Source organism: Myxocyprinus asiaticus, chromosome 11, assembly GCF_019703515.2.
Source record: "Myxocyprinus asiaticus isolate MX2 ecotype Aquarium Trade chromosome 11, UBuf_Myxa_2, whole genome shotgun sequence".
Classification (NCBI taxonomy): domain Eukaryota; kingdom Metazoa; phylum Chordata; class Actinopteri; order Cypriniformes; family Catostomidae; genus Myxocyprinus; species Myxocyprinus asiaticus.
Genome location: NC_059354.1, coordinates 47,278,830 through 47,305,759, shown reverse-complemented (window position 1 = coordinate 47,305,759; position 26,930 = coordinate 47,278,830). Strand labels below are relative to the sequence as shown.

Here is a 26,930-nt window from a genome sequence, read left to right as displayed (position 1 = left end):
CCATTTTTGCAATTCTGTTTGGTAAGGTCAGGTCGGGTTGCTCTCTTGACTCTACAGTATTTTGCTGTCACAGAGGCTGGTGTGATTTTTCATGACACATTTTAGTGATATCTGTCAGAGAGTAGTGATATTTTATGCGTGATATTCCATGAAAGAAAAACAATCAGTTGCAGCACTTTTACAAAAAATGAATAAGGCTCTTGATTATTCATTTGAGCCCAACTACAGAGTGCAGTAAGTTATGTAATTTTATTACCGAGTCATTATAACAAGCTGTCATTTGTTGTGAATGAAGCACTTCATCTACTTTTTTTTATGAGCAACACAATTAAAGTCTTAATGAAGCCACTGTATGACTCCCAAATTGCAGTAATCAGTCTTTATTGAAATTTTCGCAGTCACTTTCCACTTCTGAAGGCTGTTTTCACAAAGTGAGGACCTATAAATCTATTTTCCTCAAGCGTTTTTCTCTGACATGACATTTAAAATAGTAATACAGCTCGCAGGTTTACAATTTCAACATGTCCTACAGTTACTCACTGTGTGTTTAATAATCACAGTTGCTTGTACACACTAATGATCAGTTCTAGTTTCTTGTTTCTGGTTTGTTTTGTTTGTTAATTTATTTACAGCTGCAGGAGGTGTGATAGTATCCAGGCCAGGTGGGCTTGACGACAGTCAGACGAGCCCGGCTCATTCCAAACCCGTCCCTCTGAAGAACCGCATGGCGATGTACCAAGCGGTGGTCTCTAAACAGGACAGATCAGCCTTCTCCAGTGGGGTAGGGTACTACTAAAAATCCCTCTTAAAGGAATAGTTCACTGCCACCACTAACTAAAATTATAAGAATGTTAGGAAGAATGTTAGGGACTGACAGTGTCAGTCACTATTCACTTTCATTGTAATGAAAAATGTGCAATGAAAGTGAATGGCGACTGAGACTAACTTACATCACCTTTCGTGTTCCACGGACAAAATAAAAGTCATACAGGTTTAAAATGACATAGGGTGAGTAAATAATGACAGACTTATCCTTTTTGGGTGAACTATCTATAAGTTCATCTGTTGAGAAGATTAAAGCTATTTACACATTGAAATCAACAGAAATCACTATTAAGCCATTTGTCTAAGTGCCATCCAACTGATCAGCCAATATAATTTCGAATGAGGCAAATGAGGCACTTGTGCAGCCTGCAAGCTTGTTATGTCAACGTCTCATTAGAGCAAACGATGAAGACTAATGAATTCTGACTGTTCAGCATTTAAACACAGTGTGAGGACAGAGCTTTCGGGGTCAAATTCATGTATTATTCCAAACTCATTGATATATACAATAATTGCTGCCTTTGTACATCAAATCACAAAGGAAGGCATGTGTTTGATTTCCTCTCTTGTCACAGTAATAGGGAGTGAGAGAGATTGACAGACAAATACAGAGAGAGAGAGAGACAAAAATAGAGAGAAAGGAATAGAAGAAAAGAAATGGACTTCAGAAGAATTTTGAAGGCATTGAATTATGCAGAAACCTCAAGTTTTGAAGTCTTAGGAAGTCCTTGCCAAAATCTCTTAAAGGGGCCATATCATACATTTTTCATGGCTCCCATGGTCGTGGAAAACATCAGGGAGTTTTATGATAGGGATTTTCAGGCCTCAAAAAGTCATAGAAATGAGGTAAATGGAAAAGCCCTGGAAATTTCAATAGTGAACATACAGTACATTTATCAAGTTGTGCTATGCGCCAAAACATTTATTGGCTAGAAATTGCTCTTTGTGAGTGTGGTTGTAACAAGGTTTAAAATGGGCAAGGAGGAGGCGGGAACCGGACGAACCATCAAAATAATGTTTAATGAAAACTTAAAAAGACACAAACAAATACACACACGGCAGCTGCGTGTGGCTTTCTCTCTCTCGAACTGCCGCATCCGGCTCAGCCTTATCCCTCTCCTCGGCTGATTAGGCCTCCTCGTCACAATCTTCCCTCCTTTGCCTCAGGCAAGGGAACCCCCAGCATGACGTACATTCCCCCCCTCCCCTTCCAAGGGGAAAGGAGGGGGGATGTACGGCCCATCTGGCCGCACCTGCCGGCAGGCTTTCCCTGCCTTTCGAGACCTGGGAGGGAGACAAGGGCAGGGAAAAGAGGAGAGGGAAAGGGTAAGGCGGAGCGACAGTGAGAGAGAGAGAGAGAGAGAGAGAGAGAGAGAGAGATATAGAAAAAAAATTGCTCGCCGGTTCCCTGACACTCTGTCACCTGGTCCTCGACCACTCCTCCACCCTCTGGTGGACGACAGCCGCTCCTCCCCGGGCGGACCAGAGTGAGTCTTCCGACCCGTGGCGGATGGAATGCCCCTCCGCATTCTGGCGGCCAGTAGTGAGCCCCTCCGCCCCTGGTGGCGGCTCCACAGCTCCAGGCGACCGGCAGCGAGCCCCTCCTCACCTCGCGGATGACGGCCGTTCCTCCGCGTCCAGGCGACTCCACCATCCCCCGGCGGACGGCCGTGACTGCTCCTTTGGGCGGACGGCAGTGGCGAGGACTCCACGACAGCACATCCCTCTTCCTTTCCGGGCTTCGGCACCAATGTAACAAGGTTTAAAATGGGCAAGGAGGAGGCGGGAACTGGACAAACCATCAAAATAATATTTAATGAAAACATAAAATTACACACACGGCAGCTGCGTGTGGCTCTCTCTCTCTCGAACTGCCATATCCGGCTCGGCCTTTTCCCTCTCCTCGGCTGATTAGCCCAATTGAGGGCCGGCCCCGCCCTCCTCCTAGTCACACTGGTCTTATCCAGTAATCAAAGCAAGTGAAAATTCATAATTTCGTTTTTCTTAAATCTTTTCTTTGACCCTTAGCATTAAACAGATTTTTTTTTTTCTTTCTGCTGTGCCTTTAAGACTTGATGTAAGCAACACATTTACATGCAAAATGAGAAACATTGTGTAGCCGGTGGGTTGTATAATCACACAGGATACAAAACTCTTTTTTGGGGAGTTTATCTGATGGCTGTTAAATTAAAAAAATAAAATGCGGTCGATGGGGCCGTATATATATATGCAAAAAATGAATTGCAAAAAATGGAATACGGAAATGTAACATAAAAATGAAATATGTTCAAAGAAATATGGTTATGAAATAAGGTACAGTGAAATACAGTAGAGGCTAATGTCAAAAATACAAAAAGGGCATTAGCCTACCCACATGCCTCAACACATAATTAATACATGCTTATATCATTCACAGCATTATATGCATTTAAGTACTTGCTCAAACCACTCAAATCATTTTATGCATTTTAAACTAGGCTTTAAGGACATATATCTCATCTCAATACCACTCATACTTTCACATGTAACACATATTACACTTAATTGGAAAACACTCTGGGCTATAAATCATTAAATAAGATATGATTAATACTAAACTTACATACCCAGTCCTCACATGTGTGCACAGAACGTGGTCAAGCTCCACACATGCAGTCTATATGCATCCTTTAAAAATTATCCATAACAAATGCTCAATTTTAACATACGATTTTTCTGAACACATATTTAAAGCAATTTACAAGCATTTTGTGTAAAATTTGATATTTACCCGAAGAATTATCAACCGATGAACAAAACCAGGAGCTGTCTTGCACAATGTATGTTCTCACGCTTCTAACACGAGAGAGTGCCGGAAAGCAGGTGTTGCAAAACTCTGGTGTTGGAAAACTCTGGTTTTAAAGGTGCCACGTCCAATTTATGACTAGAGTAAAATTCCATGAAATTTCTCCACTTGACTACAAGTGCTTTTCTGCATTTACTTGCGAGCCGAGAGTTTGCTGTCAGATTGAATATTTTTTAACTATCGCATCCTCAATCTCTTTGCAAAGTTGAATTACAAATTCACCAAACAATCTGCGCTGAAATGTTCTGCTCAAACTGTTATGATCAGACTAAACTGATCAGGGATCTTGTGAAGAATAACATTCAGCTGCTCGTTTCTAACGTTTGGGTTCTTCTGAAGGATCTGCAGAGCGGCAGGTGCTGCACACAGACACAAACAACACAATATTTGACAGCCTTTACCACATTCAGTTATTCTGGTGTTTAGGAATTATAATATCTATCATACTTCCTTCTTATTTCCTTACTGAATATGTGGTGCTGATGTGTAAATGTGGATGTTCATGTCTTCAAATGTATTCATCTGTCTGGGGAGGAAGTTTTGAGTTCTGAAAGTTACAGTATGTTTTCTAAGTACAGTGAACACTTTTACCTAAAAACAAATCAAGAAAAGTTTGATTCCTCATGATATGACCCAACATTTGGTGATGTTCTCCCTCATATAAACCTCATTTGGCTTGCAACTTTATTTCCTTGACTGTCCAAAGTCAGAGTTTTGTGGAGGGGGCAGGTGCCTGTAATTTGTCTTTGCAAACCCTGCTGTAAAGGGGTCGTGAATGTGCCCAGTGACATCATTGTTGTGCTTTGGTCTGATGACTTTGTCCCAGTTTGAGAGTGGAATGTGAAGATGGCTGAGCGGTGGGTGTTCAGCACCTCTCCTGAAACCCAACTCCCTCCCTCTTACTTTGACTGGCTGCTAAAACAGCACTGCACGACCCCTCTGCTCCCTCTTCACGTCAGGTCACAGCAGGGTTGTAAAATGTAAAGAGAAATAAAACATATACAAACAGATAGTGAACGGATAGTTCACCCCAAAAAATGAAACTTCTGTCATCATTTATTCACCCTCATGTTGTTCCAACCATTTATAACTTTCTTTCTTCTGCGGAAAGAAAAGTCTCAGTCACCATTCACTTTCATAGCATATATTTTTTTTCTCATATAATGAAAATGAATGGTGACTGAGGCTAGCATTTAGCCTAAAATCTCCTTTTGGCATTCCATATTCAGGTTCAGAACAACATGAGGGGTGAATTTAAATTTTGGGGTGAACTATGCATTTAAGTTAAAGTATGGATACTATGTCAAAACTGTACTTATTATAATTAATAATAATTAAACATTGTTACTTTATGAAAATATTAGTAGTCGATACCAATACCAGTAAAATTCCATGATTCTTGCTACAAATTTCAATACCACAGCATCAACTAATATGCTAATAAACACACTTCTTGTTTTAAAATGTTAAATATTCACAAAAATATGCATAATGGCATGCAGCCTTTAGTAAAAAATCACTGTAAAAAAAGACTTTTTGAGCAAACTTAAAAAATCAAGGCAACATGATACAGTAAGCTCTTTGAGTTCTTTAAACAACTGTCATAATAGTTGTCCTCAGTAACATTGTTTGTTTAGTCAATGTGAATTTGTTTGTTCACTCAATGCAGAAATTCTTGTTGAGAGGAAAACTAAAATTTTCTTTTTCTGCCAACTATCAATTTGCAATATGGTAACTTTCGTTTTGTGAACTTTTCAATTACTTTTACATGAAGTTACCTGCAATCTTTACCTCTGAAGAGAGAGGATTACTTTAATTGTAATACTGTAGAAACACAAAAGACCTCAACTCACAAACCTCAATATTGGTGACAATCAACAAACCTCATTAAGTTAAAAGATGAGCTCCTAACATCACCACACAACAACAATAAAAGCATAAATAAAGTCAGCAAAAAATACAAAAAATAAGCCTATAGCACTAACCGTATAATTTATTCATGTTGCAATGCATGCTGGGAACTCTCAAATCAACAGCATTGTTTAATACGAAATTGCTCATTCAAACAACTATGTTAGGCTAGTTGGGACATCATTTGGGGCAATATTGTTGGTCAAATATATATATATATTATGTAGATGCAAATAATTCACATTTCATAGTATCTGTGACTCAAAACCTCCCAATAGCTGGATAAAATGCTATTTCATTTTTAACAGTGTTGCTTCAAGCTTTTCCAAGTAGGCCAATATATTCCTTCACTTATTCATATGTTTATTTCAAGCAAACACACAATGATAAATTAAAGAACAAAGAAACAAATTGCAAGCAACAGAACAATAAAAAAACAGAACAAAATTAAGTGCTTGAAGTTTTGTCAGGTATCTAACAGTAATGTAACTATATTGTAAATATGTAAAATACATCAAATAAAACTATTTCAGTTATTGTATGATATTACAAAAAGGACAGAAATAGCAGACTCCAAACATACCGTAAGACATATACACATGCTTATATTAGGCTATCATTAACATCACTTTATAGTTATGGACTTTGAAAAAAATTCCTAAAAATGTAGGTTGTCCCAGACTGTTGTTATTAATAAGCAGTGCATGTGGTTAAGGCAGATAATGATAACAACTTGTGTTAACAGGGTATAGACTAGCCTACAAGACTCACTGGTGCACAGATGAATCATGCACAATAAGAGCAGGAACATGCATTATGAATGTAAATAGGGTAAAATTTGAATTCATGTTTACTTTAAATGGATTTCTGGGTAAATGAAACTTCACAGCATCAGAGCAACAGACTGAAATAAAACTGCCCAGCAAAATCTTAAAATATGTTTCTGTACAGCCACAGAGATAATGAGATGATGGCTGGAATCTGTTTTGTGTGTGTGTGTGTGTGTGTGTGTGTGTGTGTGTGTGTGTGTGTGTGTGTGTGTGTGTAAGCCACATTGTCTCATGAATACATGAATACATTTTGGTTTGAGTGGAGGAAAGTAACAAGTAATCGCATTTTCCTTTGCATAGTCTTGCAGCTATTTTAAAGGGATAGTTCATCCAAAAATCAAAATTCTGTCATTATTTACTCACCTATATGTTGTTCCAAACACATATGACTTTCTTTCTTCTTTGGAACAAAAGAGGTGAATATATAATGGAACGGAATGCTGATGGGTTCTGTCAAGCTCTATAATGTAAAAAATGTACCACTTTCATCATTTGGAAATGACCCGCCAGGAGATTTTTTTTAATTATTATTATTATTTCACCTTTTGTGTTCCGCAGAAGAAAGTAATTCATTAGGGTTTGGAACAACATGAGGGTAATTGGTGGCATCATTTTAATTTGTGGTTGATCTATTCCTTTAAAGGCATTAAACTGTTAAGCATGATTTTCAACATAGGCGGTGGCTGTTTCTTTGTGTTTTCATCAGGTCATGGAAGAAGCCGAGGTTTGTTCTCTTCCTGGGGGTCTTGCCAGCATCCGTAGACAGTTTGAGAGTAAAGAGATGTCCTCTGCTCACACGGTCACACAGTTTCACCTCACACACAGATCTGTGCAGGTACTAACAGATGCTACAAGAAAGTATGTGACTCCCCCCTTTTATGCAAGCAGGCTTATCACCCTTTCATGTGTTAAAGACCCCATGAAATTAAAATGTTTGTGACACCGTTTATGCCTTCTAGTGTACAGACCAAAAAATATTGATGACTCAGGTGTTTCTATTACTACGGGCACTTTTAGCACTGTGGATTTCTAGAAAGTAAAGGTAAAAATTTTTTTACACTCTCACTATATTATTTAATGTGTCTGCTAACAATGCCCAACAGTGTGTGTATCATGCATCACAGGAGATTTGTGTCATTTTTGCCTGAAAGTCATGAACATTTCCAGCACAGTGTCATTTCCAGCACATCTGAAATTCTGTATTGTGTTAAATTGAATTCTGTGGTGGAAATGACGATGATAGAAATGAAATTTTTAATGTTTTTGTAAAAAAACAAAAAACATCCTGGTTACTTTCGTAATATTCTTTCCCTGATGGAGGGAACGAGACGTTGTGTCAATGTAGTGACACTAGGGGTCACTCTTGGGAGCCCCAAACACCTCTGCTTTTTGAAAAAAGGCCAATGGGAATTGGCGAGTGGAATTTGCAAGCTGCTCCCCCGGACATACAGGTATAAAAGGAGCTGGTATGCAACCACTCATTCAGGTTTTGTGCTGAGGAGCCGAGACAAGGTCCCGGCCATTTCAGCGGGTAGTTCAGTGTTATGGCAAGAGGGACACAATGTCTCATTCCCTCCATCAGGGAAAGGAGGTTACGAAAGTAACCAGGACGTTCTCTATCTGTCACTCACTCAACGTTGTGTCGATGTAGTGACACTAGGGGTCCCTATACAAAATGCCACAACTAGCTGAACTGTTACGTTTACTGGCGGTGCGAGACGGGCTGACTGCTGTGTGCCTCGTAGCCAGTGCACCAGCCGTCACGTAACCTCCCCCAACGCTCATATGAGCATCGAATGGTCCTTCGGGAACAAGTCGACTGCCCAACAGATAGGGACAGGCTAGCCCAGCCGTGGCCTCTTTTCCTCTTTTTTCTCCCCAAAAAGAGTGGAATTTGCTAACCGACTGGGGGCCATAAATGTCTGCATCGGGGTGGTATCACTCCCAAGGGGAAGACACCGTGGAGACCACACCCCGCCCAGAGAAGGGGGGGGGGTTATTTTGAGTGGAAATACATCACATGGTCTTACTGAGTCTTGTCGGAAGTATGTCATGTGGAGACCTCGCATGGTAGGTCCTACCTGAGGGGGGAGGTGTTTCTACAAACATGGTGACCGGGGGCAGAGGGGCCTCTGCCCAAGGAAGATACAGTTTACCGACAGGGAAATGATTTAGTGGAAGATATCACATGGGGTCACCTATGGGGAACCAGCACATGTGGAGCACCTACCCCAGTACAGGGCCTAATTAGCACCCGTACTGGTCTGGCAGCAAGTTTCTCTGCAAACTCGTCTGCCACAGGGCTAAGGAGGAAAGTCATCCAGGGATCACAGCTTGTGAACACGACTGGGAGTCAAAAGCGCACGTCTTCACCTCAAGGGAGGGGAAAGGCCCTATGCGCAAGTGGTACACCCGGCCAGCTGTCCCGGAACTTACCTGCTCGTACCTGACAATACACGGGACGAAACCAGCTCAACCCGGAGATTGCAGAACCTCGCAAAGGTGTTGGGTGTTGCCCAGCCCGCTGCTCTGCAGATGTCTGCCAAAGAGGTGCCACTGGTCAAGGCCCAGGAGGCCGCCACACTCCTGGTAGAGTGGGCTCATAACCCCACGGGGGGCGGCACGTCCTGAGCGTGATATACCATCACGATGACGTCGACGACCCAGTGGGCAATCCTCTGTTTGGAGACAGCGCTTCCTTTCCTCTGTCCACCAAAGCAGACAAAGAGCTGCTCAGAGCTTCTAAAGCTCTGCGTGTGATCCAAATAGATGCATAAGCACACACCGGACACAGCAACGCCAAGGCTGGGTCTGCCTCCTCCTGGGGCAGCGCTTGCAGATTCACCACCTGATCCCTAAAAGGGGTCGTGGGAACCTTGGGCACATAGCCCAGTCGGGGTCTCAGGATCACGTGAGAGTAACCTGGACCAAATCGCGAGGAGCGTGAGGTCCGAGAACCACATCTGGGTGGGCCAGTACGGTGCTACTAGGACGACCTGCTCCTCATCCTCCCTGACCTTGCACAGGGTCTGTGCAAGTAGGCTCACTGGTGGAAATGCATATTTGCATAATCCCAGGGGCCAGCTGTGTGCCAGTGCATCTATACCGAGGTGTGCCTCAGTCAGGGCATACCAAAGCGGGCAGTGGGAGGATTCCCGGGAAGTAAACAGGTCTACCTGTGCTCGACTGAATGCACTCCAAATCAGCTGGACCACCTGGGGGTGGAGTCTCCACATTCCCCTGAGCATAGCCTGTCGTAACAGCGCGTCCGCAGCGGTGTTGAGGTCGCCTGGGATGTGAGTGGCTCGCAGCGACTTGAGGCACTGCTGACTCCAGAGGAGGAGATGGCGGGTGAGTTGTGACATGCAACGGGAGCGTAGACCACCTTGATGGTTGATGTACACTATCATCACCATGTTGTCCATCTGGACCAACACGTGCTTGCCCTGGATCAACGGCCGGAACCTCCATAGGGAGAGCAGTACTGCCAATAACTCGAGGCAGTTGATGTGCCAATGCAGCCGCGGGCCAGTCCAGGAGCTGGCGGCTGTGTGCCCATTGCATACGGTGCCCCATCCCGTCTTGGAGGCATCTGTTGTAACCACGACACACCTGGAGACCTGCTCTAGGGGAACGCCTGCCCGTAGAAATGCAAGGTCGGTCCAAGGACTGATGAGGCAGCGACAGATCTGTGTGATGGCCATGCAATGTGTCCTGCGGCACCATGCCCATCTTGGGACTGGAGTCTGAAGCCAGTGCTGAAGTGGTCTCATATGCATCAACCCAAGCGATGTGGCCACCGCTGAGGATGCCATATGCCTCAGGAGCCTCTGAAAAAGTTTCAGTGGAACCACTGTATTCTGTCTGAATGACTTCAGACAGTTCAGCACCGACTATGTGTGCTCGTTCGTGAAGACACGAGGGGACAAGGACAGGCCGAAGGGGAGGACCTTGTACTGGTTTGCCCGGCTCTCAAAAGCAAACTGCAGGAAGGGTCTGTATTGAGGTAAGACCGAGATGTGGAAGTATGCATCCTTCAGGTCTTCTGCCGTGAACTAATCTTGATGCTGGACGCTCACTAAAATGCGTTTTTGCATCAGCATTTTGAACGGGAATCTGTGCAAGGCCCAGTTCAGTACTCGCAGGTCCAAGATTGGCCGCTGTAAAACCCCTTCTTCATCTCGGCCAGAGGGACAGGCTCTATCGTACCCTTCCATAGAAGGGTAGTGATCTCCGCACGCAAGGTAGAGGCATTCTCGCCCTTCACCGAGGTGAAGCCAATGCTGCTGAACCTGGGCGGGCCCCTGGCGAACTAAATCGCATAGCCGAGTCGGACGGTCCGGGTCAGCCATCGCAACGGGTTGGAAAGCGTGAGCCACTCGTCCAAACTCCGGGTGAGGGGAACCAAGGGGACAATCATGTACCAGCGGGTGGGGCCTTGCGGCGGGGCGGAGCCTGAGTCCAGAGACATTGAAGCACTTACCTGGCTCCTGATGCCCACCATAAGATTGGTCGAGGAGGGGGGAGGAGACCCAGGGAACATGTGACCCAGGGAACAAGAAAACCACTCTTTTGTTGAAGTTTTGGGTACCGCAGCCTGTTGGGCATGCAGCGAAAAATGAAACAAAAGATTCTCCTCCCTGCCCTCCACCGGGGGATGGAGTGGTCTGTCCACCAGCTCCATAGAAGTGGGTCTCCTCGTCTCTGGGTCGCCCATCTCAGGGCCACTTCGAAGCCTTCCTTGGGTTCTTGGCAGCCGGCCGTGAGACGAGTGGCGTCTGCTTCCTGCGGTGGCCTCCACGCTGGGGCCGGGCCGTGGGGGTGGGCTGCTGCGGAGCCGGTGCTGTTGCTGCAGGAGGACGCCCTTGGCGATGAGCAGATGAGGTGCGGGGTCTTGACCCGCGCCGGGGCAGGATGTGCTGTATAGCCTCCGTCTGCTTCTTCACCGCCAAGAACTGCTGGGAAAAGTCCTCGACGGTGTCGCCGAACAAGCCAACCTGGGAAATGGGGGCATCAAGGAACCGTGCCTTGTCATCCTCTCTCATCTCGACCAGGTTGAGCCAAAGGTGGTGCTCCTGAACCACCAGGGTGGACATTGCTTGCCCGAGAGACCGCGCTGTGACCTTCGTCATCCAGAGAGTGAGGTCGGTCGCCGAGTGCAGTTCCTGAATCAATCCCGGGTCAGAACTACCCTCGTGCAGCTCTTTTAACGCTCTGGCTTGGTGTACCTGCAGGAGAGCCATGGCATGCAGGGCGGAGGTGGCTTGTCCAGTGGCTTTTCCAGCAGCACCGTAGGCCTTAGTCACCAGGGACGACGTAAACCTACAGGCCCTGGACGGGAGCTTCGCCTTATCCACCTGGGGGATCACTGAATACCCCTTGGCCGCCCCACCATCGAGGGTAGTGAGAGCAGGGCAGCAGAAAGATTGGGATCGGGTAGTAAAAGGTGCCCCCCATGATCTTGTCAGCTCCTCATGCTCTTCTGGGAAGAAAGGGACCTGGGCGGGGCAAGGCCGTGAGCGGCGCTCTGGGCCCAGGAACCAATCTTCAAGCCGCGAGGTTTCAGGGGAGAGTGGAGGGTTCCACTCTAGCCCGACACTTGCGGTTGCCCAGGAAAGCATGTCCGTCATCTCCACGTCAGCCTGAGTCTGGGCGACCATACCCAAAGGAGGAAGCCCAGCCGAAGACTCCGTGTCAGACTGGACAAACCCGCTCTCCAATGCTGTGCTCGATAACTCATCATCTTCCCGGGCTCTGAATAAGAGGTCGAACTCACCCTGAGACGAGCCAGCGGTCTCATCCGAGAGCCCGACCGGGCAAGCGAGCATGCTGAGGAATGGAAGGTCCGTGGGGGGTTATCCAGCAGAGGTGCTCCCATTGAAGTCCCCAAATCGCCCCCAGTGCTAACCAACGTGTCCTCATACCCATAGGTAGAAGGACTGAGGCGGGGAGCCGTTGGGGTGGCTTGCTTTCTTACGAAGGCATGCCACGGCCGCAACGTTGCCATGGTCATGTTCTTGCAATGAGAACAAGATCCATGCACGAACGATGTCTCCGCATGTGCAGCACCCAGACACGTAAAACATCGATCATGGCTGTCAGAAGCGGAGAGATAACGACCGCAACCAGGAATAACACACAAATGGAAAGGCATCTTTTAAAAGACGTTCCGTGTGTGCTGCTATTTTAGAATTGAAAATATATTCTTTTAGAATATACTCTTTTGTTTTGTTCTGCCGAAGCACCCAGGGGTGTTCTCTGCACTCCATCAGTGCAGAGGGGGAGAAGCCGCTGAAATGCACCGTAAATCCAGCAGTTTGAGGTGAATGGTAGGGAGAAATTGAATTCAGTGCACTGAATGCAACTGCTCGGCTCCGAAGAAAATCTGAAGGAGTGGTTGCATACCAGCTCCTTTTATTCCCATATGTCCGGGGGAGTGGCATGAAAATTCCACTCGCCAATTCCCATTGGCCTTTTTTAAAAAAGCAGAGGTGTTTGGGGCTCCCAAGAGTGACCCCTAGTGTCACTACATCGACACAACGTCGAGTGAGTGACAGATAGGGAATGGCCAACTCCTTTGTCTTGCTAAGGCTAATTTCATAGCTAACATTTTATGTATTCTAAATACACACACACACAATTAAATCATATTTTTAAACTTTTTGCGTGATTTGACAAAATTACAGCATGATTGGAAATGACGCTCAGTAACAATATTTACCTTGAATTTTCCTTGTTTTCTTCAAACATCACTTGTTTCATATTTAATCTCAAGCATGCTCTTCACTGACACTTTAGTTAACTTTGTTAATAAGTACACTTATTGGGAGTTGTCGCTGTCAACTTGCTTTTCTGCATATCGCGGTGCATTTTTGCAGCCCTCTCCAGCCAGTCATGGCCCGTTCTGCATAACAAGGTGGCCCGTTTCAGCTTATTGCTGCCCGTTCGGCCCCGTTTGTGCCCGGCCCACCAGGAAAAGTTCCAGTTCTCCCTATGGCCAGTCTCCCTGTGGTCGTATTTATTAACAAATTGATAGAAATAATTTTCTCACAATATATATTCTATTGGTTTATGTTTATTTTACTCTTTTAGATCTTCAGTTTTAAACATGTAACAATTTGTAGTTTTTACAATAACAAAAAAAAAACTGCTCCCCACATCCTCACAATCACTGTCTCATGAGTATTTTTTGGCCCTTTTGTTATTTGTGTTGTGAAAATGAGTGCAAAAACGACTGCAAGCCATTTTTTATTTTTATTTTTTTTAATTTTTTTTTTTGTTCACACGTTGCCATGAACCAGCTCTGGTGTTGTCTGTGCATTTATGTGAGAATTAATTTAATGATCGTAGCTTCTGTTTAGAAGCATTTGTTTGAAGCGTGAGGCACTTTGGTGACTTTTTCCACCTGTAAAGACTGACTCTATCGTGAGCAAATATCCTTGGAGTGTGAGCTGTGAAGGAGCATCATTGGTTTGACCCACTGAAAGAGTACGCCCCATTCCCTCATTCGATTCATGAACGAGCCAGGACCAGTGTCTTTTGACTGATTGAAGGAGAGGAGGCATGTCGCTCATTTAGTTTGGTAATCTTGTTTAACAAGGAGAGAAAGGGGATGGATTAATTAAGAATAAAAATGACTCACCCTTAAGCAGCAGATACTCTGGGAGAGGTGATTACTGCTTTTGGAAAAGGTCATGAGGCATCAGTGTATTACTCCCTGCTAATTCAGAGTCTGGGGGATGGAGCTTTAACTTCTATCAAGAGATTAATGGAGAAAGATTTAAACTTGGTATTGGAGGAAGGAGTGTGAGCTAGGATTCAAAAAAATGTCAAGTCTGTATCTAGAGATGCAAGGGTTCACCTTATGCAATTTAAGATTTTACATCGAATCTGTTGGACCCCCTATAGATTGTATAAGCTTGGTCTTAAAGACACACCCACCTGCTGGCGATGCCAGTCAGAAGATGGAGACACAACCCATGTTTTTTAGGGGTGTGTTAAGATCCAAGAATTTTGGTTGAAGGTTCAGTGTTATATATGTAACGTTTTGGGCACCCAAATTTTATTCCGCTCCAGACCCTGTATTTTGGGCGATGGGGCGGTCATAAATTTGGGGGATAAACACATAAATAATTGGGTTCTGACCAATATTATGATTGGCAGGCAAATTATTTTAAGGGGATGGAAGTCGGATGGAGCATCCTCATTTCCGAAGTGGTGTCAGAGAAGGGGAGGGTGGCTGCTTTCAAGGAGATGTCAAGCAGAAGACTGGGGGTTTGGAACTTCTTTGATAGGAAGTTGGGCAATTACATAGTGTTTTTGGGGGACTTTCAGGGAGGGGCTGTGGAGAGAGATGTTTAGTTTTAATTATATATGATTAATATATTTTCTTTTTTGTTTTCTTTGTGTGTGTGTGTGTGTGTGTGTGTGTGTGTGTGTGTGTATTCTATCTGTGACCACAGGGGTGTTCGTTGTGGGTCAGGGAGGGGTTGGTGATTGGGGATGGGAGAGGTATTGGGGGGGGGGGGTTAAATGTTAAATGTTGATTCAATGCATATATGTTGTGTTTTTTATTTGTTATATGTCTATGAATCAATAAAAATGTTAATTGAAAAAAAAAAAGAGTGAAAATGACTAATGACATTACAATGACATCAGGACCTAATTAAAACTTTTAGGCTAATAATGGTGTCTTTTTTGTATAGGCCTACATTTATGGTCATGCACATCAGTTGTTGTCATTTGTGGGGGAAAATGCTTATGATATTTAAACACTGCTAAAGTCTCTTATTAGACACGTTGATTTTAATAAAATATAATTAGGCTTGTTTTGGCCGTGAACATCTCTTTGGTTTATCAATCGTTAAATGACTCAAAACACATAAAAAATGATGATTTGTTGCCATCTACTAGCGAATAAGTGAACAAATCTGAACTAATCTTTTTATTTAACAGGGTTATTCTATTGAAATTAAAATCTCTTTTCAAAACGATATTCTCCTTTGAACGAATTCAAAAGACTTGAGTCACAAGTTAATGACATACAGAGAAACATCATCTGGAGTTCATTCACTCCTCTAAAGATCGACCAAGCTAAATGTGACATTCATTGTAATACTAGGTTATTGTGGTGCTTTATAAAACTTTAATTTACAGAAGATATGGAATCATTGATTTTCTATAATAAATAAAAAAATTACATGTTAATAAATGGAAAATAAATAAAAAATGATTATTTGAATGGTTCTTTAAACGGTTTCAGCTTTTTTATGTACACTATATTGCCAAAAGTATTCGCTCATCTGCCTTTAGACGCATATGAACTTAAGTGACATCCCATTCTTAATCCATAGGGTTTAATATGACGTCAGCCCACCCTTTGCAGCTATAAGAGCTTCAACTCTTCTGGGAAGGCTTTCCATAAGGTTTAGGAGTGTGTTTATGGGAATTTTTGACCATTCTTCCAGAAGCGCATTTGTGAGGTCAGACACCGATGTAGGACAAGAAGGCCTGGCTCGCAGTCTTCGCTCTAATTCATCCCAAAGGTGCTCTATCGGGTTGAGGTCAGGACTCTGTGCAGGCCAGTCAAGTTCTTCCAGCCTGAATACTGAATGACAGAGGAGACTGAAAGATGTGATCTAACCTCTTCTGTTATCACACCAGCAGTTAATTGCTCTAAAGGTTTAGAGTGGAAGGTCTGCATGCCTTACAAATGAACATTTTGCCATTATTTACTCACCTTCATGTCACATAATACCTGTATGACTCTCTTTCTTCCATGGAACACAAAACAAGAAAGTCTGAAGGCTGTGTTGTCACTCTTCTCCATATAACGAACAATGAATGGGGTCTGAAATTTTAGTCATTATTCACTGATAATGTTTCCGTCCCGTGAGCTGATAACCACTGTGACCTAAATCCGACTTGTGAACAAATCATTTGGATAGGATTAACCGATTCATTGACAAGTTCTTAATCAAAAGAACAATTTGTTCACTTATCAGACCTCACAACTTCTCTCATGAATGCACCAACGAAAACTAGGGCTGTTAAAATTTTCAGGGAATAACAACCAAAATTTCTGTCTTTTTTGGAATATTGCCATAACCGCAGTATGAACCCTATCTATTTGGCTACTATATAAAATAGATATAAAATGCTAAATCTCATTGGCTAGTATATAAAATTCTGTAATTATTTTTATTTTAGTCATATTTTGGGACTAAAATATCCATACAAAATTCCATTACATTTAGTCAAGATTTCAACATGTGGTATTCGTTAATTGTAGACAATTTGACTCTGATTAATTATTTATTTTTTAAATAACAAGTTTTAGTTGACTTATGAACAATGTCCAAAGTCTTTCTAGATTATTCTTATTCTAAAATTGTTAGTACATTGTGAATGTCTAGCAGTAGTACTTTTTCTTGTCATACTGTATGTTCGACAACAGTAAATTTACATTTAAATCATTTAATTATCGGCATGATGTTTCTTTTTCGTGTTGCCTTGGTTGTCATTAATGAAGTCTAAAATATCCCTCAACATTTTTTGTTTAGTTTACAAGATTAACAAAAGAATCACAACTGTTTTCAAATAACATGAATGGCTTTTCATTAATTTTAATTAATGTACACACTATTCCCCTTCTGTCACTCACTCGAACTTGTGTCAATGTAGTGACACTAGGGGTCACCCTTGAGAGCCCCAAACACTTCAGATCTTTGAGAAAAGGCCAATGAGAATTGGTGAGTGGAATTTGCATGCCACTCCCCCAGACATATGGGTGTAAAAAGACCTGGCTTGCAACCACTCATTCAGATTTTTTCTTCGGAGCCGAGCGGTTGTGTGTCAGCAAGCTGTCTTCCACTACCGGTCCATTCACCTCCCAAGAAGCGTTTGCTGTTGGATATACGGTACATTCCAGCGGCTTTTCTCTCCTTCTGCACAGATCTGTGCAGATTACGCCCTTGGGTGCTTCGACAGTGCTAAGAGAGTTTATATTCCTGCAAAGAGTATATTTTCTCTATTAGAACAAACACACTGACATGAATGTCTTTTTAAAGACGCGTCTTTTTCAAGATGCCTTTCCATCTTTGTGTGATTCCTGGATGCGGTCACTATCTCTCCGTATCCGATGGCCACGGACACTGCCTCACGTGTGGGACAATGCAGGAACTGTGCTCGGAGACCAACCTTGCCCTACGGGCGACGAAGGTCACGGTGCGGACTCTCGTCAGGTGATGTCGACCTTGGTAGTCCAGGAGCGCCACCTTTGGCTCAACCTGGTCAAGATGGGAGAGGCCGACAAGTCACGGTTCCTTGGCGCCACCATTTCCCAGGTTGGCCTGTTCGGCGACACCATCGTGGACTTTGCCCAGCAGTTCTCGGCGGTGAAGCAGCAGACGGAAGCTATCCAACACATCCTGCCCCGGCGCTGCTCAAGATCCCGCAACCCGTCTGTTCGTCGCCAAGGGCGTCTTCCTGCAGTGACTGCACCGGCTCCACCGCAGCCTGCCCCCGCAGCCCTGCCCTGGTGTGGAGGCCACCGCAGGTAGCAGACGCCACCTGTCTCATGGCCGGCCGCCAAGAACCAGAGAAAGGCTTCGAAGCACCCCTGAGACGAGCGACCCAGGGATGAGGAAACCCGCTGCTCTGGAGCTGGTAAGCAGACCACTCCATCCCCCGGTGGAGGGCCGGGAGGAGAATCTTTTGTTACCTTTTCATTTAATTTCGCCGCATGCCCAAGTGGCTGCGGTACCCAAGAGTTCAGCAAAAGAGTGATTTCCTTGTTCCCTGGGTCACATACCCAGTGCGCACGGCCGTCATCACAACCACCGTCCACCATTCCATTTCGGCAGGTTTGGCGCTCCAGCTGCAGTCTCCCTGCCCCTGCGCGCCCAGGTGTGGAACAAATCCGCCCCCGATGTGACAGTCTCCACGGGTCACGAGGACAAGCCTCTTCCTCTCCCATCCCAGGCTGTTCCAGAGGTGGTCACAAGGAGCCAGGTAAGTGCTTCGATGTCCCTGAACTCAGCACAGCCACAGCACGACGTGGAACCTCAGGTCAGCACCGACTGTGCGCATTCGTTCGTGAGGCACGCCATCATCGAGACTGAGTCCAACTCCAAACCGAGAAAAGAGATGCTCTGAACCGGGAGGAGCTTGCTCTTTTCCCAGTAGACCCAAAGCCCTAGTCGGCTGAGGTGCAAGAGCTGCAGGTCCCTGTGCGCAGACAACACATCCCGAGAGTGAGCTAGGATTAGCCAGTTGTCAAGATAGTTGAGGATGCGAATGCCCTCTTCCCTTAATGTGGCACGGGCTGCCTCTGCGACCTTCGTGAAGACACGGGGGGACAAGGACAGGCCAAAAGGGAGGACCTTGTACTGATACGCCCGACCCTCGAATGCAAACCGCAGGAAGGGTCTGTGTTAAGAAAGAATCGAGATGTGGAAGTATGCGTCCTTCAGGTCTACCGCCGCAAAGCAATCTTGATGCCGGATGCTCACTAGAATGCGTTTTTGTGTCAGCATCTTGAATGGGAGTCTGTGTAAAGTTGATGCATATGAGACTGCTTCAGCACTGGCTCCAGTCTCAAGTCCCAAGATGGGCATGGCACCGTGGGCCATCACGCCAGTCTGTCACCGCCTCTTCAGCCCTTGGACCGACCTCACATTTCTACAGGCAGGTGTTCCCCTAAAGCAGGTCTCCAGGCACGTCGTGGTTATGACAGACGCCTCCAAAACAGGCTGGGGTGCTGTATGCAACGGGCACACAGCCACCGGCTCCTGGACTGGCCCGCAGCTGCATTGGCATATCAACTGCCTCGAGTTGTTGGCAGTTCTGCTCGCCCTGCGGAGGTTTCGGCCGTTGATCCAGGGCAAGCATGTGTTAGTTCGGACAGACAGCATGGCAATGGTGGCATACATCAACCGTCAAGGTGGTTTACGCTCCCGTTGTATGTCACAACTCACCTGCTGTCTTCTCCTCTGGAGTCAGCAGCACCTCAAGTCGTTGCGATCCACTCACATCCCGGGCGACCTCAACACTGCAGCGGACGCGCTGTCACGATAGGTTACCCTCAGGGGAGAGTGGAGACTCCACCCTCAGGTGGTCCAGCTGATTTGGAGTCGATTCGGGCAAGCACAGGTAGACCTGTTCGCTTCCCGAGAATCCTCCCACTGCCCGCTCTGGTACGCCCTGACCGAGGCACCTCTCGGTATAGACACGCTGGCACACAGCTGGCCCTCTGGACTACACAAATATGCGTTTCCCCCAGTGAGCCTACTTGCACAGACCCTGTGCAAGGTCAGGGAGGACGAGGAGCAGGTCGTCCTGGTAGCACCCTACTGGCCCACCCAGACATGGTTCTCGGACCTCACGCTCCTCGCGACAGCCCCCCCGGCGAATTCCCCTGAGGAAGGACCTTCTTTCTCAGGGACGGAGCACCATCTGGCACCCACGACCAGACCTCTGGAATCTCCATGTCTGAAGTACATGTGCATATCACGCTCAGGACGTGCCACCCCCGGCAGGGCTACGAGCCCATTCTACCAGAAGTGTAGTGGCCTCCTGGGCCTTGACCAGTGGCGCCTCTCTAACAGACATTTGCAGAGCAGCAGGCTGGGCAACACCCAACACCTTTGCGAGGTTCTACAATTTCCGGGTGGAGCTGGTTTCGTCCCGTGTAGTGGCAGGCACAAGCAGGTAAGTCCGGGACAGCTGGCTGGGTGTATCGCTTGTGCATAGCGCCTTTCACCTCCCCTGAGCTGAAGACGTGCGCTGTTGAATCCCAGTAGTGTTCACAAACTGTGTTCCCTGGATGACTTCCTCCGAGCCCTGTGGCAGATGAGTTTGCAGAGAAAATCGCTACCGGCTAAGTACATGTGCTAACTAAGCCCTGTACTGGGGTAGGTGCTCCGCATGTGTTGATTCCCCATAGGTAACCCCATGCGATGTATATCTTCCGCTAATTCATTTCCCTGTTGGTAAACCTTGAGCAGAGGCCCCTCTGCCCCAGTCACCATGTTTGTAGAAACTCCTCCCCCGTAGGGTAGGACCTACCATGGGACTTCTCCACATGACATACTTCCGACAAGGCTCTGCAAGACCATGTGACATATTTCCACTCAAAATCCCCCCCTCCACCCCCCCCAGGCAGGGTATGGTCTCCACAGTGTCTTCCCCTTGGGAGTGACACCACCCCCCTGACGTAGACCTGGTGACCCCAGTCGGTTAACGAATTTCACTCTTTTTTGGGGAGAAGAAAAAAGAGGATAAAAGGCCATGACTGGGCTAGCCTGTCTCTATCTTTTGGGCAGTCGACTCATTCCCGAAAGGCCTTTCGATCCTCATAACAGCATTGGGGGAAGTTATCTGTCAGCCTGGTGCGCTGGCTATGATGCACACAGTGGTCTGCCCATCACACACCTCCAGTTCACGTAACACAGTCCAGCTAGTTGTGGCATTTTGTATAGGGACCCCTAGCATCACTACATCGACACAACGTCAAGTGAGTGACAGATAGGGAATGTCCTGGTTACTTTTGTAACCTCCGTTCCCTGATGGAGGGAACGAGACATTGTGTCCCTCCTGCCACAATGCTGGACTACCTGCTGAAATGGCCGGGACCTTGTCTCGGCTCCTCAGACAAAACCTGAATGAGTGGTTGCATACCAGCTCCATTTATACCCGTATGTTCGGGGGAGTGGAATGCAAATACCACTTGCCAATTTTTCCTGGCCTTTTATCAAAGACCAGAGGTGTTTCGGGCTCCCAAGAGTGACCCCTAGTGTCACTACATCGACACAACGTCTCGTTCCCTCCATCAGGGAACGGAGGTTACGAAAGTAACCAGGACGATTTTTAAACTCAAGTTGACACACCGCTATCTTACCTTAAAGTACTTTGACACTTATCTCACACTAAAATGTTAGTGTGCTAAACTTCTCTTTTTTTGTGCTAGACAGTCATATTTGACCCTTTTTATGATCGTTTTTCACCTCTCATTGACCCTTACAGTTACAGTACAGTATGTAAACTCTTACTTCGCTTGTGAAATGAGATACAGCACGCTGCGAGTTTAAGGTTTGTTGTCGGGTCAGATACTGTATATATTTTTAACTGCCTCATACTTCAATAATAACCTCTATGCCAAGCTGTGTTACATTGTGACAGATCTGCACTGAAATGTGACGCACAAACTATTAAGATCAAACTGAGGTGATCAGGGATTTTGTAAAAGCTGCTCATTTGTAACATTTGGATACTTCAGGATCTGCAGAGCGGCAGTTGCTGCACACAGACACAAACAGCACAAAGTTTAACAAACTTTCCCACATTTTACTCTTATTTTTAGTTCTTCTGGTGTTTAGGAATAACAGTATCTATCCTACTTCCTCTTGATTACCTCACTGTAACAGGACAGGCCATGTTTCCGTACACACACACACACACACTGAACAATAATGTAGGGGATTCACTCATGCATTTAGTGGTGGTTTTCACTCCCAAAACTTTACAATGTGAATGTGGCCTAAGATTCCATCCATGAGATGTACTGCAGGTCTGTCCATCTGTCTGCAATTGAACTTACTTGTGTCATTCTGTCTACATGTCATATGCTCTGTTGTTCTACCTGTCAGTCAACAGAGTAGAGAGTACGACTGGTGCAATGATGTGTTAGAATAGATGGCTGTAATGGATGCTTGTTAGAATCTGACCCACAGGTGCAACCAGGGTGCGAATTAAGAGGGTTTGGGGAGGTCTGACCTCAGCCAATTAAATCTTGAACCTCCCCAAAGTCAGTCAAACGTACACGTTCTTTTTATATATAGGCAACATTTCAACAGTGTTTCCAAACGTTTTAGCTGCCACACATGTTAAAGAAAGTGCCTTAGAATTTATGCCCAAATAATTAGCTACATAACTACATTGAAGCCATTTTAGATATATATTTTAAATAAGAGCTGTATTTATCTGACACAAAAGCAGTGAATATCTCAATTATGGCGACACCATTGAGAAGTTATATGCTATCAATAAAACTAGAAAACATTAAACATAGTTGATCATCAGCATTTGACTCAAAGGGATAGTTTAATTTAAAAATTAAAACAACTTTCGTCAAAAAGAGCACAATTTGTCAATTCATTATTTTACTGTGACATTTAATACATTGAATTAATTAAACAGTATCCAACATCAATCCAAAGCCAACCGCCCCTCTACTAATAACTCTCGCTTTCACAAGATTACAAAAGTCTGAAGCTAACAGTACTGTATCTGCACTGGCCAACAGAAGCCACGCTGGCACAGCACACAGCTCTTAATTTACAGCTCTGTGTCACCCAATAAACTGTGCTGAAGTGGTTTATGCTCTGTCAGGAGTGAAATGGCACTGCAGCTGATCAATTTTCTATAATCGTAAAAATCTAACTTTGAAGATGGGCTTCAACACAAGCGTCATGGACCGATTTGACCTCCACATGAAAAGCGCAATGGAAGGGTGAGAGTGCTAGGTAAAAAAAATAAAATAAAGAAGAAAGAAAAGACAAAAAAAAGCAGAAAGTAAACAAAGTAAATAATGTAAAAACATATATTTGAGCTTTGAACATTAGAAAGTCCTGCCGATTGCTTTGATACATTACAGAAAGAAATATGTTACGGGATGCTCTTGTTGATGGAGTTCACTGAGCCGCTGTGGCTAAAAAGCAATAAGAAGAAATGGAGATTTTCAAATATTCTTCTTAAAATTGGGTTGGTTAAAATCATGTGAAAATCAAAAACTTAGGTGCAAAGTTGGACCTCGGTTGGTGCAATGTCGTTCATTGCAAAGACAGACATACAAATTGTCTAGTTATCAATGGCTGCACTTTGAAAGGTCAGCTGCAAATGGGATAAAAGCTGAAATAGTTTGAACTTTGAGGCTGTCGTTTGCTGGTGAGTTTAATGCATTGGGCAATAAAGACGCAAGAAATGTTAAAGTATCTAAATTGTTTAATAGTCACTTGTATTTATGTGAAAGAGATAATTTTACTGTCCAAATTGTTGGAACTTGGGAGTTTTGAAAATTGGTTTGCTTTAAGTACAGTACGAAGCACTATTATTCTTACTATTTTCTGTCATTAGAGGAAAAGAAAAAGGTTTCTGAGTTACTGAGTTACTTCTGCTCAGCTGGTAGAGCAGAATCGTGCTAACGCAGGTCTAAAAGCATCTGCCAAATGCATAAATAAAAATAAAAGTAAGAAATATTTAATTGGGTACTGCTGTTGAACAATGTTCTTTTTTTGCAAATGTTTCTAAAAATTTTTTTTTTCTTATTCTGCTATATTACAGACTGCACATGATGACCAGGAGGTTATTTCCAGTTATGAAAATTATCACAATGAGACTGGTAAGTTTACCAGTGATGGTATATAGATTGTAATTATGATTGTCAATTTAATGTCAATTTAGTACAACAAATCATATAAAACTTAACTTTATAAATTAGCACATTTAGAATCAATCAAGAATGCATTCTGTGTGAACATTGCATTCAATTAGGATAGTTTTGTACCATTTTGAAATTAAAATACAAAGAGGAAGAAAATATATTCCATTCTTTATTACAAAAAAAGATGACTCGAAGACTTACCAAATGTAGATGAGTGTTAGGCTAATTTAGAATGTTTTTTTTTTTTTATGTAAAAAAAAAACACAAAAAAAAAACTTGAAAACAAATGTATGATTAAAGAAGAATAATTAGGATGATCAATAAATTATGAGCAATTTACTGCCGTCTGATTAATGTACAATCATGTTATCCATAAAAAAGTAAAAGTAATCTGATTAAGATATTTTTTAATGCAATGTAATCTAATTACAAGTTCTTGATTTTTGTAATCTGATTATGTAATATAGATTACATGTAATTTTTTACTACCCTGCACTGTGTCTATTCAATGATTTACACATCTGCCACTATACTGAATTGTCTTGTCTTCATTTGGGGGCTTTGTTCAACAAATATTGATTTCAGTGATAAATGGCAATTCATTTGATTAATTAATTAGCAATATGTAATTAACCTGATTAAAATTAGCCACAGCAGCACACTCTTTGGTTTACAGTAGATTTTATAAAGACAGACAAGATGAGTTGTTTTTAACATTAAAGGGACAGTTCACCCAGAAATGAAAATTCTGTCTTTGTTTATTCACCCTCATGTTGATCCAAACCCGTATGACTTTCTCTCTTCCGTGGAACACAAAAGAAGATGTAAGCAGTATGTTAGTCTTAATCACCATTCACTTTCTTTACATCTTTTTCCATGCAATGAAAATGAATGGTGACTGAGACTGAACATTCTGCCGAATGTCTCCTGTTGCGTTCCATGGAAGAGTGAAAGTCAAAGGGGTTTGGAACAACATGAGGGTGAATAAACAAAGACAGAATTTTCAGTTTTGGGTGAACTGTCCCTTTAATGTTAAAAACAACTCATCTCGTCTTTCTTAAGAATAATTTTTACATTTTCTTTCAGAGCAGGAAGAGTACTATCCACGACTCTCAACTAAAGAACTAGCACAGCATTTTGAAAAGACTATAGAGGAAGCAGCCCCAAGCAAGAAAATTAAGGTAAGTCCTGTTTAGCCTGCATATCTACTCTGGCATATAAATGCATTATGCATAGGATGCAATACATAAAAAGGCTCTACTTGCCTTGTTTTTCCCTATGTTTCCAAGAGTCCCTCTTGTGAGACCCTGGCATAGGCCTATTTTCAATCTCTCTGTTTATGCACTATGTACTACTAGGGGTGTGCAGCGAAGCTATTATCTGTATCTGTATTTGTTCATATGACAAAATTATCTGTTTCTGTCTCTGTATTTGGATAGAAACTGGTGTGGGCGGGGCTTAAACTGGAAGTGAGTTTAAATTAAATGAAACGCCCTTTTTTAAATGTTACTCTTACGTTTATACTTTATATTAAAAATATTTTCCTCGTGTATGCCTTTTCATAATAATAGCCTAATAATAATAATAATTATTATTATTATTATTATTATTATTTTACCATTATTATTTAATTAAATGATAATTTAAAAAAAATGTCTTACCAGATGAAGCTGAATTTGTAGGCTACATTAACTGTGGAATATGTTGTGGTTTCTCCTGGTATTTCTGATATTAATATCTGCCTGAAACCGAAGTTTCGTTCATCTGTTCATGTATAACAATATTATTCTGGAGGCAGGAGGTGTCAAGTAAAATGTGAAATGTCAAGCACACATTTTGCAGTGAATTTTTACGATAGGACACCATTATTTAGTTAAATAATAATAATAATAATAATAATAATAATAATAATAATGTAAAATTTTTACAGCTCCTTTTCAGAGCTCAAGAACACTTAACATTCTCAAATTTAGCACAGTTTAAAGAAGAACAAGAAGAAAAAAGACAGATCAAGTTTCAGTTTCTTTGTTTTACATAAGCAGGAATATTCTGAATAGATGAATACTATATGGAGCATTTAAACCTTTATGGAGCATTTTAACTTTTTCAGAATAAAGTCTTAACCAGATAATTACCTTAATCGCTGATGTGAATATAAATGTGGTCAACTTTAAGAGACGGATTGACGAGCTCCGACGTGAAATCATCACTTTAGGTCAGGAATTTAACATTATGCTCAGGTTTAGGCTATAAATAAATACATGGGAATCACGTGTGAATCTTGTGATACATTAACATTGACATTTCAAGAAGCGGAAAGTGTACATGATGTCATATCTTAGTTAATATTACACTTGACAGGCTCCAGACGCAAACAATGTACAGAGACCGCAAAGGGAGTTAAGCTCATCCTATCTGAAATTACAACATGTGCATTTTTATTCATAAGGTTTACACTTTATAAATATTGGCTCCACAGATTCATACATTCGTTGTAATTTAGAATATGTTAATTTTTCCATGTCACTTTATGCTTGTGTTTCTTGGATTATCAGTCAAACTTTTTATATTATTCAGATGAATCCATTATTCATTTTGAAGTCATTATTCGTGCCTTTCTGAATAGGGTATTCGGCTTTGGCACATCCCTATGTACAACACTTCATTTTAGTGAGCTTTATAACACTTGAGAGTCTGTTTTCAGAACCAGATATGTTGTGGTATGTGGTATGTTATTGTAAATCTACATAATACATTTTCAAAAGTCATTTGTATAGAGGCCTTAGGGTATAGGATGTCTTTGAACATTTGATTAAAGAAATGTGTAACACTTTACATTAAGGTTGTATTTGTTAACATTAGTAAACAATGAACAGTATATTTTTACAGCATTTATTCATCTTGGTTAATGTTAAAGAATAAAAATATAGTTGTTTACTGTTAATTCATAATATATGTACTAATGTTAATATATACAACTTTTAATCTTAAAAATATACTAGTATATGTTGAAATTAACTAAGATTAATAAGTGCTGTAAAAGAATTGCTCATTGTTAGTTCATGTTATCTAATGTTGC

General features: G+C 43.0%; 1 protein-coding gene across 1 annotated transcript in view; it reads left to right on the top strand.

The window, feature by feature from the left end:
* The first annotated feature begins 724 nt into the window (after positions 1-724).
* Positions 725-26,930, top strand: part of LOC127448428 (xin actin-binding repeat-containing protein 2-like) — a 40,129-nt gene continuing 13,923 nt past the window's right edge. Inside the window, exons 1-4 of the mRNA XM_051710934.1 lie at positions 725-781; positions 7,118-7,246; positions 23,752-23,809; positions 24,938-25,032. Coding sequence (XP_051566894.1) covers positions 725-781; positions 7,118-7,246; positions 23,752-23,809; positions 24,938-25,032 — 339 coding nt within the window. The remainder of the gene's footprint in view (positions 782-7,117; positions 7,247-23,751; positions 23,810-24,937; positions 25,033-26,930) is intronic.